General features: G+C 41.5%; 2 protein-coding genes across 2 annotated transcripts; both read left to right on the plus strand.

Annotated features, from left to right (window-relative positions):
• Nucleotides 1-524: 524 nt before the first annotated feature.
• LOC125289729 lies at nucleotides 525-2,447 on the plus strand. The gene is made up of 2 exons (XM_048236701.1): nucleotides 525-589; nucleotides 1,336-2,447. The coding sequence occupies exon 2, from the start codon at nucleotides 1,363-1,365 to the stop codon at nucleotides 2,290-2,292; it is 930 nt and encodes a 309-aa protein (XP_048092658.1). The 5' UTR covers nucleotides 525-589; nucleotides 1,336-1,362; the 3' UTR covers nucleotides 2,293-2,447.
• A 16,984-nt stretch (nucleotides 2,448-19,431) lies between these two features.
• On the plus strand, nucleotides 19,432-21,220 carry LOC125289526 (doublesex- and mab-3-related transcription factor A1-like). Its single transcript, XM_048236429.1, has 2 exons — nucleotides 19,432-19,957; nucleotides 20,157-21,220. Exons 1-2 carry the CDS (start codon nucleotides 19,471-19,473, stop codon nucleotides 20,987-20,989), a joined length of 1,320 nt encoding a protein of 439 aa, XP_048092386.1. The 5' UTR covers nucleotides 19,432-19,470; the 3' UTR covers nucleotides 20,990-21,220.
• The last annotated feature ends 1,290 nt before the right edge of the window (nucleotides 21,221-22,510 follow it).

The raw sequence follows: 22,510 nt of genomic DNA on the forward strand, positions 1-22,510 counted from the left end.
CACTCAGGCATGCCAAACAAGCATACACAAAAGTTTCAAGAGTGGGGGATGGAGTAAAATATGGAGACAAATTGAAGTGTGATTTATTTTCACGGAACGGATGTACAGGACTGAGCGGCGGTCATATTTTGTACCGCTATGCGGTACATCTAGTTTGGAACATGCTGATGTTACATGCTTACGTGCTGATGATAGTAGGTAGGTAGCTTTGTTTCTATGTGCCATTTTAGTTTTGTCATGTCATTGTCATAGTCATGAGCCAATAATTCACTGCACACCACACACTGTGGTTTCTGTTCCTTTTTGTCCTCAACAAAAGTGAAAGCATTCTTCAAGTACATGGTCGTTTTACCCACTTTTGGATTCCGACCCACCAGTTAAGAAACACTGATCTAGATTTCACTTTCGGTTGGCCTTGACACTTGTAGGCAGTGACTATCTAAATGTGCAAGTGTTTGTGCTTCCTTATTGACTCTAAGACATGTTTCTTGTGAGGTGACATTTGACTCTTCTTTGAGCCAAGTGTTTGAAGCATCACAATCCACACTAGGGTGTCCTTGGCTGTGACAGTCCCTTAGGCAGCTCTACTGTAAGTTCTGCACATTGTGTTCACTTTTGTGTATGCAAAGTCATGGAAGACATAAATGTGTTCTAGTTTTTGGTTGTCAGCTATAGATTTAATGTTTGAAATGGGTTCAACTTATTGAAAATAATATTTATATTGCTAAACATGCCTGCTGCCAACCAAAATTGTTCTTGTAGACCTCACTCTTTATTTCACTGTGTCTATACAAACTCTATCAATCGTTCTGTCAGTACAAAAAGTGATAGATAGATAGATAGATAGATAGATAGATAGATAGATAGATGATAATTGTGGCACATGTGTTTTTTTGTTAAAAACATGTTTTTTTTCTTCAGGAGGTATGAGCTCTTTTCCAAAACGCTATATCCACCATTTTAATGCATTTAAAAAAAAATTCATATATTATCATCAATAATATATATTTTTATTTTGTTTTGGAACTGTAATTGGGTTATTGTTACTTGATTTATCTTTACTCAATCAAAACAACACAACTGCATTGATATATTGATACTATTACCTGACATACACAATAACATAACATGACTTATTCATGTTTTCAAAAATGGATTCATACTATAGTGTTTTGGAAAATAACTCACTGAGATTTAAAAGATAAAGCCAAACATTTGTATACCACTCTACTCAACTTTACCCGGGGTGATTCTGGAGGGTGAAGAGACTTAGTATAGACTGACAAGATACCTTCAGTGAAAAGAGGAAATGTTTTTTTTTTTTTACATTTTCAGATTGAACAACAGAAGAAGTTACAGACTATGGATGATTATTTTGACTATGATCTTGCAATGGATGATACAATGAATTATTCTTATGCAATGGACTATACAGCTATGTATGATCTTGCAATGGATGATGCTATGGATGATATGGATGATGTGTCTACAAGAATTATAATATTTCTTGTCATTGGAGTGTGTGTGGGTGTTCCTGCTGTATCCTGGGCTCTCCGTATGTTGTTTCTACATGTGCGTGGTGGTGGCAGAGTCTCCATCTTCATCATCTTCCTCCTCTTCAGTGACATTTTGGAGCTTTTCCTCATTCCATTCCTCATTGCATCCATGTCATCAAATGTGATTGGTCGTCATGGTTGTGGTTATTCAAGGTTATGGTATTTTTATGACCGTGACTGCCCAATAGCTCTCATAGTTGCATTTATTGGGCCAAGGCTGTGTGGTTTGTGTTTTCACCAGCTGGTGGCGCTAGAGAGCATTTTGTCTCTCAGGCATCCTCACTGTGTCTCTTGCCTCTCCTCTCCATTCTGCTCCATTCCAATCAGTGTTGCCATCTGGATCTGCCCCTTGATTTATTTTATCAGTCCATCCGTTTTATCATTGATGTGTTTTGCCCTTTTACCAGTGGCTGTTATTGTAGCAATCCTTTCATGTGTGTTTACTGCTAAAGCATCATGTTCATGTGCCGACCCAGGAACCACAAGCCGCAAAGATAGAGGAACAAGTGTACGTGTTCTTGCAGTGGCAATGGGAGCTCTTTGGGTTCTCTATGCCCCATTTTTATTTGTACCTTTATGGATAATTTTCCCTTACATTGGCTCCATGTTTGTCTGCATTATGAGTTTCCGGGTGGTTGCAGACCCTCTGCTGTGTGTGCTGGTCTTTAAGAAGAACCCCCAAAGGCAGCCAACTCAGACAGGCATTGAGCTCAACACTGTCCAGACATCAGATTAAGTTTACAGATTTTGGATGTGCTTTATTGTGATGCATTTTCATATTTTTTAATAATGAGAGACACACTTCATGCAAATGTGAAAACTTTGCTTAATGCCACAATTGTCCTAGATTGCTGACTCTTGCATTTGTCTTGACAATGTGTAACTGTACAATGTAGCCTACTTTCCATAAATAAAATGTTGATACCAAAACACATCTACTGTCCTTCATAACACCAAAATATTTCAAGGATTTCAAAACTATCTAGCACTAAAATTAAAATGTAATACATGTAGGTTTACATCAGTATGAATAAAGTATGTATAAATATTTTTTTTATTATTGTGACACTAATTATGTGGCATCATGAATAGTTTATAACCTTTTCTAAATGTATGTATAATTCTTTATGAATCCTGGGTTCATAGAAAGTGTTACCAACATGTTTATGCTGCTGCACAACATCTTCTTTGATGTAGTTATCAGAAACCATAGTAACCATGCCATAAAAAGACCATCTGGTTTCCTGTTCTGTGGACAACACCAGAATAAGCTGTCCAGAGATGAGAACTGTTCCGGCCAAACTGACCTCGTCAGTCCCTGTGTGTGCAAATGTAGCAGAGCTGTGAGATATTGCAATCCTTCTTTCAATTCTTACTTGAAGTTCTAGAATTAGAGGAACCAAGTCTTGAAGGCATGATCATACTCAAGGCATATTCATACAAATAACAAACAAACAAACAAGCTGACGAATGCCTCTTTGATAATAAATACCAGATCTTTGCCTTTTCATGAACTGTAAACCGTGCTTCTATGGCCAGTGTAACACACACACACACACACAAACAGGGGCGTCGGACTGGGGGTAAAACCAATACTGATTATAGGGACTCAAGGGGAAAGAGGGCCCTTGAAAAGTCTGGAATATATATTATTTCACCTGGGTTGAGGAACATGGGGGCTCATCAGGACTGCCTATGCAGGGGTCCAGGATCTTGTCCTACTCCCCTGCACACACACTAGTATAGTATAGAGTCTTTATTGTCCTTTAAGGATATTCTTTTTCACACATATCATTATTACATTCCATGCAGGATATACACAGCCTCATACATATAACATAACACACCCCATACCCCCACCCCCCCAGTTTCCCTCCCTCCTCAACACCATACAAGCAAAAAGGTGGACAGTGCAGACAACATAAAACACAAAAGAATAGGGGGGATGGATGATTGTCACAGGAGTTTGTTTAGTGCAGTGATTGCTGAGGGTACAAAACTTTTCTTAAAGTGCGCTTTTTTCCAGTCCAGGGCTCTGTATCTGCGGCCAGATGGGAGTGGGGTGAAGAACCGGTTCAGGGGATGGTCAGGGCTGCTTACTATGGTGCGTGCAAGGCGTGTGTTGGCTGTGTCATTCGCATCAGTGAGGCTGGGGGTGGGAAGCTGTATTATCTTGGATGCTAAGTGTGAGATTTTAATGAGTTTGTTCTTGCTGGTGACATTTAGTATGGTGAAGAAACAGGGGGAGCAGTAGAGTAGAAGGGGTTGGATGATGCTTTTGTAGAGTAGCAGAAGGAGATGGGGGGCAACATACAGTGATCTTAGTTTTGCGTTGCATAACGGTCTCTGTTGTGCGTTTTTTTGTGTGATGGTGACATGTTCATTGAAGTTAAGCTTATTGTCAATGGTGAGACCAAGATATTTGAAAGTGCTGACCTGTGCAACTGGTTGGCCATGGATGGTGATATGAGTGAGTCCAGGGGGTGATTTTGATGCATGAATGACCGGTTCTTTTGTCTTGTCAATGTTGAGTTGGAGGTAGTTATCAGTAGCCTGGTAAACCAGACCCTGGAATCTTTCAGATTAAGGGTCTGGCTACGAGTAATGAAAATGGCCCAATTCGAGGGGCGGCACCAAGCATGCATTTGAAACTCTCACTGCACGCAGTTGGATAACGCTACGACCAATCACAACAATTGATCAGTGTCAGTCATCAGTGTAGCTCGCCTTTGTCCCGCCTACACCGATTTGATAGAAGAGATAGAAGAAATTTGGATCATTGCTCGTGGCCAGAGTATCTTGCGGGCACAATTCAAATTGTGCTCTCGCGAGAACTCTGGATTTCCAGGGTAAGTTATCAGAACACCACAGTGCAAAATCTGTGATGGACTGGTGGTAAGCTGTGATGGAACTGTTGTCTGTAAGTAGTCCTACTATGGCTGTGTCATCTGCATATTTGTAGTAAGTGGTGTTGGGTAGTGAACTCTGGCAGTCATTTGTGTAAAGTGTGTACAGGAAGGGACTGAGTACGCAACCTTGGGGGTTCCAGTGTTGGTGATGATGGTTGATGATGTTGTCCCTATTTTCACTGTCTGTGGCCTGTTGCTGAGAAACTTCATATCCAGTGGATGAGGAGAGGGGTGACATTCAGGTGCTGTAGTTTCTTGATGAGTTGATGGCGCTGAATTGTATTGAATGCGGAGCTGAAGTCAACGGTAACACTTTACTTGATGGGTGAGTTCATAACACATTCATAGCAGCTGTCATAAACTGCACATAAAGCATTCAGGACTGTTTCATGAGACATGACTCAACATTCATACCAAACCTTTCATGAATGTGGAAGACAGAACGATGACAACTTGTCAAAATAAAAGTCCAACAATCGCAAAGCAGCATTGCCGTTTTTCTCTCCAGCTTTTGTAAATATTTCATGAATATCTTATGAAGTCTACATCGAATGTCACTTTACTATACAAGTTGTGAAGTATTCATAATCACTGAATTTAACACTGGGAGGTAAACTAGCCTACATTCAGCTGACCCGTATTTTTGTTAGTTTTTGTTTGTTTTGACATTCCCAGTAGCAAAAGATGAGAAATCATCTGCAAAGGTATCATAAAACAAATACATTTTTATGAAACAAAAATTATTTGCTTGACCATGTTCTGTCTTTTTGGCACTGGAGTAGCCCATTGACTCAGATGTGACGTGATCAGGTAAGAGGTTTGGAACAAAACCGGCAATGCTGCTTTGCAATTGTTGGACTTTTATTTTGACACATTTTTGTCGTTCTGTCTTCCACATTCATGAATGGTTTGGGGCCATGGAGGTATTGTATATAACTGGAGAGAGTGACTAAGTCCCGCCCTCCATACAAATGAATGACAGCTAGGCTAGTAAATCCGGCCAATTCATAGTCAACGCCATATTGAACACTGGGGCTCGGATCCAGCGCCAGTCGGCTCTGACCATCGCCAAGTTCTAAAGCTGGAAATGACGCATGAATCAGCGTCGATTTTTATTGGATATTCTGTAAAAGAGAGTAGATCCTCCAGTAAGAGGGTGGCGATAATGCACATACTTTGCTTGCCCGTAACAAGAAGAAGAAAAAGTTGCTCGAGGAACGCGTGGAGTCCAGTGGAGTAAGCCCTGAAGTGCAACTTAATTTCATTGGATAACAGCGGCTCTAACTAAGAGCGGTCTGCCTGACGTCCTGCTGCTGCAAATATGCATTCGAACATGACGTGAAATATCCGTTGTCGAACTATAAATAAACTATTTGGTTTTTAGTGCCATGTGTAGCGCATTTTTACAGTCTATGATTAGTTTGTTTTTTATTTTATTGTTTGCCAGCATGAGCGGACAATTACGTCCCCAACTCATCTAAAATGTGGTGTCTGGAAATACTTTGGGTTGTACACCGCAGACGGTAAAGTAACGTTAAAGAGAATGTAGTCTGCATATACGATATCCAATCTTCGCGCTCACCTGTCGAGGCAGCGGAGTCAGAGGCACAGTAGACGGCCAGCATCGTCAGGCGTCCAACATCGTATGATTGCATACTTTCCGTAAATCATACATTATGTCCGGGGTCTGCTATTTACTTAGGCTTCGCAAAGCACAGGTATTTATTTGGGGTAGGCTTATTCGAGGCAGAACTTTATTTCTTACATTGTGCGTTTTATTGTGAGACATGTGTTTTGTTTGGAGCGGCATACTAGGCTATCAAAAGCAGACGATTTTCGGTTTTGGTATGGGATTTAATTTACTTTTGGACTTTTAATATATAGTTAAATGTTGAGACTGATGGGCACTTAAATCTACGGGGTATTTGATGATCACTGTAAAGTTTCGTGTAGTTGAAAAAGTGTTGGAATTTCCAGCTGTTGATTGTGAGATAAGGCAGTCCCTTTCACTCATTCATTAAACGTGCGCTGTGCTCTAATGGAAACCTTATTGCGAAGCGAAGTAGCCTAAATTGAGCTATTTTTTTTAATTATGCATGGTTTACTTTTATTAAGTTTGTAGGCTGGAATGCCTCGCGGCAATAATTGTATTTCAATGTAGTAGCCTACTGATTCAGCCTCTGGCAAGCTCAAAATCAGAATCAGAAAGAGCCCTTCCCAATGACACCTAAGGGAAACTGATTATTCATGGCCTCGCCCACCTTGGCTTGTGACCGCCTACAGGAAGACTGGAAGATTTTGCAGCTAGGGGATTGTCTCTCTGCAGCTAGTAGGAGCTAACAGCAAGTTGCTAACATGGCGGAAAAAAATCCTGCCTGTGTTATTTGTGGCAATAACACATCAATGTTGCATGTCTTGCCTTAGAAACAAGAGTTGAGGAAGAAATGGTTCGGATTTATCATTGGAACACCATCGAAGTAGTGCAACATTAGTTCTGTGTTTCAATCATTTCGACCATACTCACTGCCTACAGTTAGAAAGTGGTTTTGCATCGATGTTCTGAAAACCTGGTTCTGTACCGTCATGACGATCGACCACCAGCTCACAGGCTGTAAGTACAAACAAACTTTTCCACCTAACGTCTGTTACAAAATAGCATGTTCATATTCTTCACGTTAGCATGCATGAAAAGGGTACAAGCTAGGCTTAGGCTAGCCTATATTACAGGAAGCTACACCAGGCACGTAACTGAAGTGTTCTGAAGGGCTCTGGTAAAATCCATTAGAGGAATGGTCTATTTTCCCGAACGTACCCTACAGGCCACTAACACGCCAGGTGTAGCTACTTCCATTGATTAGGCCTATTGGAAGCTAATTGATGCAGTACATAACGCGAACGGAATGCTTCAGTTAAGTGACTGGTGTAGCTAACATTACACTCATAAGAAACTGACCACACTACCCAGAGATTTAGCTTGTTGAACCTATAATCTTCTAATCTAAGCGTTAAACCACAAATAATAATATTAGCAACAATATCTTATGCTCAACTAAGTACGGGTATTGTTCTAGTCTAAACAGGGAAAATCAAAAACACAATACCCGTGCACTATTAGGCTAAGTTGCTATCACTAGAGCCCAGGTATTTACACTTTAGTCTAATTTATGTCTTCTTGCCATTAATACATTGACTTTTGTAGGCCTACAATGATGTTTTGTTTGATTACTTGCTGTTTACTTTAGTATGTCTTCCAGAGCACATCCTCATGTTGGGCTACACGGCTTTCTAGCCTACATTAGGTCATCACGTTAGAAGCAAAGGTTTGTGATCTAACTTTTATTGTTGTGCTAGTTAGAACTAGTTTCTAGAAGTCTTTTTCTAGTAGGCTAATACAGGTTCTTATGTACTCGTCAATGTTTGGGAAAGTCAATTCATGGGTTTCTTCAGGTCACTTTCCACAGGTTTATAAAATCAAGCTCTTCGATTATGAATGCAGACTGCATGGTGCTTGATTAATACACCTGTGTAAATGGACCTGATGAAACCCATGAATTGCATAACAGATAGAATTGATATTACCGAATGTCTTGTGGGTGTGCTACTTAGTACATCATACACCTTACCACAGTCACTAAAATATTTTTGTTTCCATTGTGCCAGTACAGTTTTGTGTGATAGTGAATGTCCTGTGTACTATTAGTATCTTGTAACTTGATAGTAATACACATTTATTTACTTTAGGTACCCAAACAGAATACTTCATGAAAAGTATATTGATACAAGCACTTCGGATACACCATGGGCATGGGGGCCTGCTACCTCTACTGCCATCAAGCCTGTTCATCCAAGGCCAGCTAGAAGACCTCGGGTTGATCAAGAGGAGGAGGAGGAGGATGAAAGCGACATCTCCACAATAACACCTGATGGCTCCACCTATGGCCCAGAAATCAAAGAGCAATGTAATAGAATCATCACAGCCAATGAATGTGTTTGTGTGTTGTCCCTTCGGATCCCCAGGACAATACAAAAAAACAACAACTCAGACCTTTTCCCTAAATAATCCCAGCACCATCTTACAAAGGATCTGTAGGCCAGATGTCTGCATCGTCTGGCAAAAGAGGACATTGTTAATTCTGTGCATAGTTTGGATGTTCTTGTTTTGTGTTTGCATTATTTTAATAGACTGCAATATTACTATTTGTCAGTGTTTCACGGACCACCTAGCAAAAAAAAAAAAACAGTAGACCTACTTCAACAGTATATTACACAATAGGCCTTCTTACTGAACCACCTTGCTTATTGTCTTTGCACCTTGCTTATGGTGTCAGAGGATTCCTATGATTTAAACTGGCATAGGTTACATCAGTGTTGCAGAACTGTTTGGATTTACATACAAGTTGGTTCAATATTGCAAACAACTCCTCTATTATATTTTACCACATCTACTTGTGGAACACTTGAGATAGCTTGCGGACCACACTTTGAGTACCACTGCTGTATGTAAATATAATAAAGTTATTTATTGAAACTTGACCTGTTTTGTATATTTGTTTTAGGAGTTTCATCAGTTTTTGTCCCTTTTAAGCTAAAGGTTTATCTTACCTTTCATATCTTCTCTCACAGAGGGCCATAGTCGTCATAGTCGAATGTTTAGTGCATTTTGAAGGGAGTACATTATGCTAAGGCAGACTGGTTCTAATCCTGGGTACAGGGTCATAAAGACAACAGGGGTACTGGTGTTGCCCATTTTTCTAACCACATGAGCAATCCCCTTACGAAAAAGTAGTATAGGAATCTTATAGTATTTGGGACAAAATATTATAGTAATCTTATAGGAAAAATTATTATAGGAATAATTGGGACATACTGTAGAAGTACTACTAATAACTCTAAAAAATATCCTGTAACTGCTATAGTTTTTCTATAGTAGTCTTATAGTACCTATAGTATGTCCAAATACTATAGTATTCCTATAAGATTACTGTAATATTTAGTCCCAAAATACTATAAGATTCCTATAGTAAGCTAGCCTGGTAAACCAGACCCTGGAATCTTTCAGATTAAGAGTAATGAAAATGGCCCAATTCGAGGGGCGGCACCAAGCATGCATTTGAAACTCTCACTGCACACAGTTGGATAACGCTACGACCAATCACAACAATTCATCAGTGTCAGTCATCAGTGTAGCTCGCCTTTGTCCCGCCTACACCGATTTGATTGGTCCCTCTCGCTCGAGAGATAGTATCTTGCGGGCACAATTCAAATGGTGCTCTCGCGAGAACTCTGGATTTCCAGGGTAATAGTAGGCTACTTTTTCTGTCATACGTGACAGAAAACAACTTGAGTAGGCTAACCTCTGCTAATATCAGGCTATCAAAGCCATAGTTCTCATTAAGAAGTCTTGCAGCACACATTCTCTGCTTCTGTAGGCATTCTGGTACAATTCCAGCAAAATATAGCTAGATAGGTGTGTTTGCATTTAGATCTATATATATATTGGGCTATGACCAAGTGGTCTTTCAATGATAGTATCATGGAATTCAACCATAACTATCTATTCCAATAGCATTAGCAGGCTAGGTCAGTGGCTGAACTGCATTTAGGGTGCTTACCTGTGTTGTGAAGTAGCTACAATATCTACTAGGAAGATTGCAAAGACTTTTGACTGTGTAAAGAAATAGGTCTTTATTTTAAAACGTTTCCAACTGTTTATTACTTGAAAGCAAGATGACGATTGTCACAAACGTTTACCTCTTTTAGGAGACATTTTAAGCTGACAGGCAAATTGTCACCATTCTATTAAACCTACATTCACCGACAAATGATCAGGAAGCGGTTCTTCTTCCTACTCGGATACTAGGATCAAACACATGAAGTTGTATCTCCGAAGACATTTCGTGCAACAGTTTTGACTCGAGTTTTAGCCAGGTTTTAGCACTGTAAAGTTGAATATGGAGCATGGCACAGGCAGAATCGGATGAGGGACTGGAGGAAGCGCCACAGTACTGTTAGCCAATCAGAGGTGAATTCATTAGCATGTCATTAATATTCATGACTAGAGGCGAAATCCAGTCGTTCCTCCCCGCCCACCTTCCCCACCAAAATAGAACAGCATGAAACAGACGCAGGACAGCATTTTTTTCACCAAAACCGGCTCACAGGGCATTCATCAATACTACAGACCACTGCAAAATTAATGAAAAAACGATGAGATTAGACCTTTAATGCCGCTGTTGTGTAATTTATTGTATTTAATCATGTTTAGGCTATTTTTGTTCGGGACAAACAACAACGAAACAAGATCAATACACTTTCTTTATTTGTCATATGATGCATAAATAACCATAATATACACGGCGCCATACTTGAAAATGGCGTATGCTAACATGTCGAAGCTAATCTGCACGCTCTTGACCCCCTGTTTGGCGCCCTATCATGACATTCTAAAGTGCATCGTCACTCGTCAAAAGTCTATTCAAATTTAGTAGGATGTCCAGTTCACATTGGAAGGGGTTTCGTTATCAAACGTGGAGCGCATGGTGCAACAAGGTGTTCCTAGGTTTTTTAATCAGTCATATGGGTGTGTTTGGGGTGTAACATCATTGAAACCAATGAGAATGACAATGACGGCGCATTTGAAGGAGGCTGCTTGCGAGACTGTATGGAATAGTCATTCTTAAACCATGCTTTACTAAAACCTAGCATAGCCTTCACGCATTTGCACTCGTCTATTATTTGAACTCATTGGCAAAGTGAAACTAACTTCACCAAGGTGTCAGTCAACGACAAGACAGTTATATGCAGTTACTTTCACTATTGAGTGACAATGGGTTACCATCGAAAACATAGACTGGAAAAAGCAACACTTACCCTAATATTGCTCAAATGACTGAATAAAACAACATTTATCCTGCAGAGGAGTTGCTTATATCTCGTGACAGTGTGTCTTCAGCTGTGCTCCATACTGTCTCTCGCCTCTCCCCTATATCACTTTTAACCGTCATTACCAATTTGCAAATGATGGTGAATAACTACTCATCATGAGATGTACAGTATTTCCTAATATCTTTATTCTAATTATGTTTCCCATTGTAATCGTGCAATTTGTAATGCTTTGCATGGACGTGCGCTGGTGTGCGTTTATGAATGATAGAAGGATGGTGTGTGCACCTGCCAATATGACTGTTGACATGCGCTCTTAAAATAGCATATGAACAACTCGCCATTGACTTCTGACCAGGTTTAGGTGGTGTACGATATAGCGATTTTTAGACAACGCGCCAGGCCCCTCCCTAGGTTGTTAATTGCCACACCCCTGGGCGCAATGTTTAAAAAATAAACGTGCAAAATACCGAATTAAACTTTGCGCGGGTGGATAACGAGTTTTACGCCATGCTGGTGTGCAAAATACAGCCCTTGGTATGAATGTTGAGTCATGTCTCATAAAACAATCATGAATGCTTTATGTGCAGTTTATGACAGCTGCTACGAATGTGTTATGAAGTGTTACCAAGTCAACAAACAGAATTGAGGTTATGGGGAGTCTGGAGGTGGTGAAGGAAGGAGTGGAGAAGGCATGCCACTGCGTCCTCTGTCCCCCTTTTCGGCCAGTATGCAAATTGGTATGGGTCCAGTTGTGTTCTGACAGTAGGTAAGATGAGTTGTAGTATGATTTTCTCCATGCATTTCATGATTATGACACATACACATACACACACACACACACACACACAGACACACACACACACACACACAAACACTAGAAGCAGTGCACACACCAGGAGCAGACACACATATTAGGGTTATAACACACACACACACACACACACACACACACCCGTAGCTACATTAGCATTTCGTTCAGTGGAAAAGGTTTCACCCCACTAAACACTATAAAATCTGATCACAACATTTAAATAATTCTGTCTGGTCGATTTGTTCTCTCCTACACTTTGAAGCTGTGTAGTTGTGGTTGCATGTGAAGTAGAGCATTCGCTTTGCTGACAACCTTGTGGTCAGGGGCGTTGTGCAAACCATATATTTGGGGGGGCGCTGGGCTGAGCTGTTTTTTTTAACCCTTTTCAAGATCAAAACTACACCCTGAACAAAAATAATATACAAATAAAGAAAAAGCTTTGCCTGTTTCATTCTGGAACATGAAATGATGAAATCATAGTCACTTTAACATATACATTGTTGGTCATTCATTCAGAAATAGCCTACAGCTTACACATATTTTGCAGTGTAGGCTAAAACCCGTCAGGTGAGGGTTTTTTTCTGTTTACCGGCGGCAAGTTATATATAGGCTATGTTAAGCTAATTCCACAAGGAGACACTGCTGGAAGCCTGGCCTAATTTCATAGTATTTACATTTACTTGCAGTGTTAACAGACAGTTCATGACAATCTTGGATAATATTCAATTTCCAGTTGTTGTCTTTAGGGATACTAAAGACACTACCACCACAGTCAGCTTTCCATTGCTATTTCTAACAAAGCCTATGAGCTTAATGCACACAATTGTGATTAGGCCACTTTGGGCTAATTTAATGTAACTAATTAATGTTTGTCAAATATGTATCCATAATATTGATTTAGGGAGTCAATATCTCTATCAAACCTATGGTGATACAATAGTGGCAAAAAGCAGTCCAGTGATAAAACATGCATCCGGGCATATTATATTATCAATATCTCTATCAAACCAATTAAGGGGGCAAGAGCACTATGTCCACGTTTCTGCCCTGTCTGCCTCCCTGGCCCCTGCCTACTTGGCAAAATCACGTCTCGCTAAGTCCCGGCTATTTAACAGAGATCAGCCAATACTATAGCATTTCAGATCCAGCATCAGCTCTCAAACAGCTGAAGGGGGAGACCCGAGAGAGAGATGAGTAGACGACACGTTCACTGCGGTCCGATTAGCTAATGACATCGTGATTTTGGTCGGGCACGTGCCCACCCTAATTGTATGGGCACAACGCTTGGGCCCCTACTTGTGGTCACAGGCATTCTCTATAGAAAGAAAAGCCTCACTGAGAGTACGTGTCAGGATCCTGCCTGGATGGAGTGATTTTGTGCCACCCTTGTGGCCATTTTGTGTAGTGTCCTGTGTGTGCTGTGTTTGCCTGGTTCCCCATGTGCTTTGTGTTTACCTGTCTGTCACCTGTCTTTGTCTCCGCCCCATCTCCTTATTTGGTCTGTGCTTCCTGTCTTGTTAGTTTTCCCTCCGTTTCTGCTTCCACACCTGTTCCCCGTTATTGTCTCGTTGGTCTCGTCCAGTCCTCTGTCTTTCTGTTAATTGGACTGTGTAATTCTACCCCCGTTTCTCTGTCCTTTGACGGATCGTCTCTCTGTTTTGTTGAGTCCAAGTCCTGTGCGTGCGTGCGTGCGTGCGATGAGCGAACGAAGCCTTTTGAAGCTTCTTCCTGATTGTATCGCAAAATGATCCGAAGCATCGAAGACCACACAGTGACATCTGGTGGTCAGCAGAAATGACAGCGGCTATGAATTCCACACACCCGAACGAAGCTTACAACATGAGTGACAGAATGGACACATGCATATGGCATGAGATGACTGAAAATTAAATAAATTAATTAGAAATAGGGTATAATGTTTGAATATAGCCTAGTGTGTTCAGCGTTTGAATTTACGTGTGTTCAGTTCGTTTTAACAAACTGCAGCAAGAAATGCAGCCGTCTGCTATGTGGCAATATCAATTTACTTTAAATAAATAAAGTGTAGGCCTTAGGGATGGGAAGTCTGACACCGAGGCACCGAAGCTCGTATCACTTCCGCGAAGCAATCTGCTTCGGCACAATGTATCGGAGCGCCAGATCAAAGTTGTAAGGTCCGCGGACTGATGACGTCGGCTTCGGACGCCACTGAAAAGTTTAAATGGGACATTTGACACAGGGGCACCGGTGCTTGTATCAAACCCCTAAAGCGTTATGGGTTCGATAAACCTTTAAAGTCCCCAACACATATGCTTTGTTGCACAAGCACCCTTCTAAAATTGTAGCCCTACACAAGCACTTCACAATCCCCACTGTACACAATGCCCCATGTTTTCACAATGCCCTTTATATGTTTTCTGTTATCTGACACTACTGTGGTCATCTACAGCAATTAGCCTACGTTATTTTGCCACTAGTTTTTGCAAAACATCAAATGAAGTCTTAAACACAACCACTATAGAGAAGCATGCAATATCAAATAATGCTAACTCATGGCAATTATAAACATGGCGGGATTTGAACCACGGTCGCGCCCGTGATATACAAACACGCTACCACCCTCCCAAGGCCATTTTAAGAGTTTCACGGAAACATAGCATTATTTAAAACCAAGCACATTACATTTTCAATTCGAATTATTAGAAGCATATCAAAACTATAATGTTTATTCCAATGACTGTAGGCCTAATAGTTTTTACTCACAAGGGAACAGAACACGTTACCTCTCCGCTTTGTTTTACCAGTGTCAGAGAAGGGTAGCCTGGCGAGCCAGACCCACATTAAAATGTAGGGTCTGGGCACTCACCGTTCGCAGTGCTCAGTCCGAGGGGCGGGATAATCAGTTGTCTTTCAAATTCCCTCTGCACGCAATAGGACGCAATAGGATATTTGTTTTAAAGTAGCAGGGAATTCAAGCCAAACCGTTGCAACTCTGCCATCAATCATTATGTTAAGCCCACCAAACGACTATACACGATTTCAATGTCCTGATTAAGTTTCGATTTCTGGAGCTCACAAGCCAACGGAGAGTTGCTAGACTAGCTAGGGGCGCGTCTAGATTTCTAGGCTAAGAGAAGGGCCATTTGTTCGGCATGTGGCTTCGTCTGTGATTGTTTAAATCGCTAATGAGAGCCGCCGTTATGTCTGCTAACCACCAGATGTCACTGTTGTATTCGATGCTTTGACACTTTGAAACACTTAGATACAATCAGGAAGAACCTTCCAAAGCCTCATGGGGCTTCATTCGCCCAACCCTAGTAGGCCTTATCCAATAAATTGCCATAGCCTACTCATAACCAAGAGGCATTATTTAGGTAGTTTACCTCCGTGGTTGGTTTAAAATGCTTATTTTAATACAGCAAGCTTCTGCAGGTTGAAAACAGCAGCAGTGGCAAGAGGATCTACTGAACTGATCTGAACCTGATGCAGTAAGTCAGGGAGAATTGTCTGTCTGATAGTCATCTAAATCCGATAACCAAGCTTTATTTTGAATAAAGCACCCAAGACTTGAGGTGACGTATGAAGTCAGTTTGTTGTATTCTAGTTTATTGTACACTAAGTTTGTGTTCTAGAAGTGACTCAAAGTGAAGTGGTTGACTGTGCTTAAATAATTCTAAATCATAATGATGTACCCACTGTACCTAATGCTTTAGTTGATGCATTGTTCATGCATGAGAGACAATGAACTCTTCTCAGTTCCTGATATAAAGGAAGATATAAAGGAATGAAATAATGCTGAAATCATGCATACATTAATATACCCTTATCGTAAAGTGTTACAGGTACTTTTTTGTTTTGGGTTGTAGACATGCAACACGGCACTCAGACATATTACAAAACACAGAACATCCTTGCATTACTGATGACCGACTTGGACGCATCTCACACTCTTGTTTGTTTTTTGGTTAATAAAACATATTTTTGTTATAATCCAACCTCTTGACTCCATCTTTTGTTGTGGCCTTACCTGTAGTACATAACTGGATGTGCATTCCAAGTTACGGTGTGTTGTGTGATTTTCCAGTGACCAGTGATGGGGCCTGAACATGGACCAAAGTTCAATGTGTCAGCAGAAGACTGGAACCTGGCCAAAACCAGACTGTCACTTCACTCCATTATCGGTCTGCAGGCGGGTCTGTGTGCCCTGATTTGGGCTGGACGGTCTCTGCTCCTGCATCGCCGTGGCGGCGGTCAGGTCTCCAAGCGTATGGTCTCCCTCCTCCTCAGCGACGCCTTGGAGATTCTCCTCATCCCTGTTGTGGTGGCCTCTCTACAGCACGACGGTCTGTGTTCTGCGGACGGCTTTGATTGCTTCACGCTCAGCTGCCTCCTGGGAGCCACCAGACTCTGGGGTTTATTCTTCCACCAGCTGGTGGCGCTAGAGGGGCTTTTCTCCCACAGATGGTTGTGTTTATGGTTTGCTAAGTTTTACACTGTTTGCTTTTTTCTCATTTGGTGTGTATGCATTGCCATATTTGGAATAATTTCAAAGTTTTCTGCTGTACTTGTTCTTCTGTTGTGCACTGGCTCCATTGTTAAAGTGGCAGTTATGTCTGTGTGCTTTAAAGCATCATGTTCATGTGCTTCGCTCTCACAAGCACCCAACAGACCAAGCTTAAGTGTGCTCGTTGTAGCCACTTTCACACTTGGGTTCCTCTATGGTCCTTTCATTGCATGGATGGTATGGTTTGTCTTGTCACATGACCTGGCAGATAGAGATTTTAGTGACTTCTTTCCCTTCGGCGCAATGTTTGCCTGCCAGATGAGTTTTCGTGTAGTTGCAGACTCTCTGCTGTGTAGGCTAGTTTGCAAGGAGATCGCCCAAAGGAAGCCAACACAAGCAGAAGAACAAGAAAGACATCACAGAGATACTCATTTGGAATCACAACTTAGGCAGTTGTTGCTAACCTGACTTACCTTAAAAAAGATAGAGAGGAACTATTTGCACATTTGTTTTGCAGATGGCATCCTGTGATTTGTTTTTTCATTTGTTTTTATTTGGGTGCAGATTGTTGGGTCAGAAGTGCCAGTACTGAAGCCTGATATGTTATGTTGCCTGCTGTGCTGTGTGTGTGTGTGTGGTGTGGTGGAGGTCAGTGGTGGAGGGACTTTTGTTCACACTTTTTTTCTCTTGCAGTGCACCACAGCTTTTGCACTTTGCTCAGCTAGTGTGGCACGTATGGCACGGCAGAAATCACATTTGTTTGTGTGTGTGTGTGCATGTTGCACGTGTGTCCATGTGTGTGTGTGTGTGTGTGGGGGGGGGGGTGTCCTGCACTTCCCTCAAAGATGGATTGTGAATCCTTCAAACATGTGGTGTGCAATAGTAACCTTCTATTTGTAATATAGTGATCGACATAGTGAGTTTTTTTTGGTGTCTGTACGCTGTACATCAGATGTAAATTGTTATGTTCAAACAAGTCAGCTAGGCTAAACGTGTCTGAATTCTGAATTCAGCTAGGCTAAACGTGTCTGAATTCTGAATATAAATGCAAGAAAAGCCAACATTCTGTGTCATATGCAATTATTCTTACTGCTACTATTTAATTGGAGACATTCTGTGTACAACAAAATTATTTGCCTTTTTTAAACACAGTATATATAAATGTATCCTATTTTAAATATCAACTGACTATTTTAAATATCAAAATAGTCCGTTTATAACCATTTAACACTCTAATCTGATGTGAGGAATAGTCAAAGGAAAATTCAGATTTTTCACCTAGATCTCTGTTTCTCGAATGTCACTGAGTACTATCGATACGAAATAAAACTAAAAACATCTGTGCTACCTAGCTTGAGTTGCTGCTGCCTTACAGCCAGAGAAGCCAGGCAGCTACAGTGCTACACTCTGGGGGCATCTTTAAAATCATGCCCCCAGAGTGTAGCACTGTAGCTGCCTGGCTGCCGGAGTTTTCCTTCAAGCGGAAAGATGAAACCATGCAATTATGAGCCACAGAACGGACAGTGAATAAATAGCAGTTTGACAAAACTCCCATGCAGGACCATGTTCAACTGAAAAGCCACTCCACTGTGTGGTCATTACAATGTGTTTGGTGCAAACGGCTATGCCAAGCTGTTTGGTGAAATCTAATACAAGCCCAATCAAAAAGGAAATCTTGCTTCGGCAATCATTAGTAACAGTGAGGGTGTAAGTTAACAGATGGATCATTGTGTAACAGAACAGAAGCAAAAAAAGAGAATGTTTTTTAGTTAATTACAACCCTTGCTGAGGCTTTGTCATGATGGCCTGAAGGGTTTCACACACTGGCCTATTTGACCTAAGAAGCCTACTTTGGGTAGTAGATAGATAGATAGATACTTTATTGATCCCCAAGGGGAAATTCAAGTATTTAAAAACGAAATGGCATTAACTTTAATCATGTCATAAATGAAACAGGCTCTCACCCACCAAATAAATCAAACACCCTCATTATGTCCTGATAACAACCAGACTAACAAGCACTATCTAGAACTAATCTTAAGACCTGTCATAGTCTTCTTGGACATTACTGGTATAGTGAGAGAGAAAACATTTTATTTGTGAAAATGAGATATAACCCTTTAATGTTGGAGAATTGGAGAGTGTTAGAGGTAGGCTTCACCCTTATTTGTCAATCACCTGGTGGCTGGGTCTAGCTGAGAATGGGGAATTCAGTGAAGTCCTGCACCACAGCACACACACACTTTGGCTCCGCATGCCACCCAGTGGTCAATTTGAATTATGCACGGAGCAGCACGGGGGAAGTCACTGGACCTAGACCTACTAGTTTGCGCTGGGAGACAGACAGACATGATAACGAATGGGAAAAAAAGACAAAAAACAAAATAAAAAAACGCCAGTAACCATAATACATATGTTAAAACAATGGAACAAAATCATCACAGTAGCCCTAGTGGAAATATGGATACAAAATTATAAACATCATTTATTTGTATTGTTTTGTTACTTATATTCGGTTTTCTGAATGTTGCATTTTCTTTAAGCTGCTTTTCTTTTTTTAACTTTTTAATCTTAACTTTTTAAAATACTAAGCAGCACATTAGCCGTTGGCGCGCACAGCAGGACAGGGCGCTGTTTAAACTGTGAATGGAAGGGGAGTGTCTTTGGTGTTCAATTTCACACAGTGCCACCTCGAGGGCGAATGTTCTGGCACTTTTAAGCATCACCGCAACACTTCCCACACATTTTCTGACAAGCCACACTTCGGAGAGACTCGCCAAAGACAAGTGCAAAACACAAGTGTGCTCGTCCCAAAACTCGGACGAAATGGATGGAAGCAGCAGGCAACTCACCATGACCGGTCATGCCCCTTCTCTCTCAGTGGGCCTACAAATGCCAACATCACTTCTCCGTCCCCCGCCCCTCTTCCTCCGGGCGGCCGCGGCGGCAGCCTGCAACCCCTCGCTAGAGAGAGGCTATCCCCGGACTCCCAAGTGCGCCCGGTGTCGAAACCATGGCGTTGTGTCGGCGCTGAAAGGACACAAGCGCTTCTGCCGCTGGAGGGACTGCGTGTGCGCCAAGTGCACGCTCATCGCGGAGAGGCAGCGGGTGATGGCCGCGCAGGTGGCTCTTCGGCGGCAACAGGCGCAGGAGGAGAGTGAGGCGCGAGAGCTGCAGTTCATGTACACCGGTCCTGGGGCGACGGAACCCGGAGTTACCCTCACCTCGACAGCCGTTGGTTCAGGTGCTCCAGGCCTGACCTCCGCAAGACCAACCTCATTTGATCCCTTTGGAAATGGAGACCATAAAGACGGTATGTTTCCCACCAAAACCATGCGTCATTGCGCATAAACATACGATGATATAATTCAATAATAAATCAATAAAATCGGATAGCGTAGGCGGTAAGTCTATAGGAATTCTATTGAAAGCCTGTAGGCTATATGTAATGGTTTGTGCTTAACTTACGTTGTTACTTAATTGTCTTATACCTGATGTGTTTCATTTTGCAGACAAGTTGGTGAAATATAATGTTTACAACGGATTTATGGGTCGATCCCTGTTTGCTCCCGGTAACTCTATACTGCACTCTCCCATCGAGAGGGAAGACACCTGTGGGGGTCGAGAGAAAACGCACCAAGATCTTGACAAAACCAGTGGCAGTCCCTCACCTGATGGGTTCGACCGCAGGTCTGACCGTTCTGCCAGTCCACGATCGCAGTTATCGTCTGATCCAGAATCGGGCAGCGATTCAGAGAAACCCAAGGAGTATACCTCCTACGAGCAAAGCGGGTCAGGTGCCATGGGGAAAAACAGAGACCCTACCAACGTCATGATGAAGATCTTCCCTCATCTACAACGGGACACTTTGGATTCGGCGCTGAAAACCTGCACCGGGGACATAGTTAGAGCCATCGAGATGCTTCTAAACTCGAAGGAGAATAAAGGCTCTCCTGAGACCAGTGGACTGTCCAGACCAGACAACTCGACCGCCCCGAGGCCATCCACAATCCGACCCTTAGGCGCAGCCATAGGGGGTTTCAGCTCCAAATCAGCTTTCTCCCCCCTCCAAACGTCGATGGCAAGCGCAGTCGGGAGCGACGGGTTGTATGGACTAAGCCCACGCTTCGGCATATCTCCACTTCGTTTGGCTTACTCGACATCGGGCGCAGGATTACCGAGCATAATGGCACCTTACGTGACCTCCGGGCTTATACCAACGCTCCCGTTTCGACCTCCACTGGACTATTCATTCCCAGGTGTGATTCGGGACATCTCTTGCCTTCAAGCCAAAGATTCTTTTCCAAATACAAGCATTTATTCCCGTCTTAGCAACGAAAAATAATATATATCTGATATTATAACACTATATTTTATATTTTTGTACAAAGATTTTCTTTCCCCTTGCGTTTTTATACATCGTCATTGGCTCAATCAATCATTATAACCCATTGTGCCTCAATGATATCCAGTCTATAGATTAATATTCAGGAACTGTACGAACTGGAACTTTTTACGACTTATCTTTACTTTGACAGTTTGTAACTATTGTACATAACGTTATTTTCACAAATAAATACAAATAAGAAAACTGTGTTGTTCTGTTATTGCGGGGTCAAGTGATGCACTTTAACTCAGGAAACTTAAATATTGAGAGAGAGAGAGAGAGAGAGAGAGAGAGGGAGGGAGTTCTTTTTGTGTACCTGTGAAAGTGCAAAATAAGAACTCCTTCAGTTTGAGGTGAAGCTATTCAAAGATGTCTGGCATCAGGTGAAACATTTCATAACTAGAGATGAAAATAGCTGAATGGCTACATTATGGAATTTTAAAGGATCACTGTATAGGTCCTTTTATAGAGTTAACCTACTTGGATTTGTGAACTTGTAGGCCTATGCAGTGTGGGAACGGACAGTTAAATGGCCCTATCTCTTCTCTCCGTTGATCATCTCAGCCTTGTGTTGAGTGTCAGATTCAGTCTAAAGATGACTTAGCATACAAACTATGCAGCTATATTTTATAATGCATTGACCAACTGATCAAACACTGGTGGTTATTGAAAGTGCCATTTTTAGATTAATGTATTTAGGCCTAGGCTATAGGCTACCCTTCAGTCAAAATGGGTCTCTTCTGAAATACCAATGTCATAGTTTATATAAAATGAATGAAACAATTAATGCACTTCAAAGAAAAAAAAAGTTTGTAAATATTACAAGTACAAACAAAACAATTACAAAAGTATCCACAATACAAGAGTGAAACAGTTATAGACCAGCGATCACATTTCACTCATTCTAAACATGAATTTCAGCAGGCTAATGTCAAATTACTGTGCCACTTAGCTGAGGGAAAATGTTCTTGCAATCCTGATCAGTGACTGTTACACTTGGGACTTTGATTAATAAATAAGTACATTAACATATTTTTAAAATGACCTATTTAATTGGTGATTTTTGATGATTTGTGTCACAGAAAATGAAAGTTTAATGCTCAACAAATTTAGAATTTACTGTGTGTTAAGAATTAAGAATGTAAGAGGATGGGCAATAGATGACATTTGCCTAAAAACTTGTAAATACTGTAACTGTAAATAGACATTTATACATTTATTTGAAATGGGACTTGGGTGATGCAACTTGGTCTAGCAAGAGCTCTCTCTCTCTGCCTCTCTCTCTCTTTCCCTTGGGGATCAATAAAATCTCTCTCTCTCTCTCTCTCTCTCTTACACACACACACACACACACACACACACACACACAAACACACACACACATGTTAATTACATACATTAAGTAGGCCTACATTAGAAGGCCTATTAGTTTACGCACGGTAGCGGGCCCATTAGCCTACTTTTGATAGGTTACTGTAG

Source organism: Alosa alosa, chromosome 24 (genome assembly GCF_017589495.1).
Source record: "Alosa alosa isolate M-15738 ecotype Scorff River chromosome 24, AALO_Geno_1.1, whole genome shotgun sequence".
NCBI lineage: Eukaryota > Metazoa > Chordata > Actinopteri > Clupeiformes > Clupeidae > Alosa > Alosa alosa.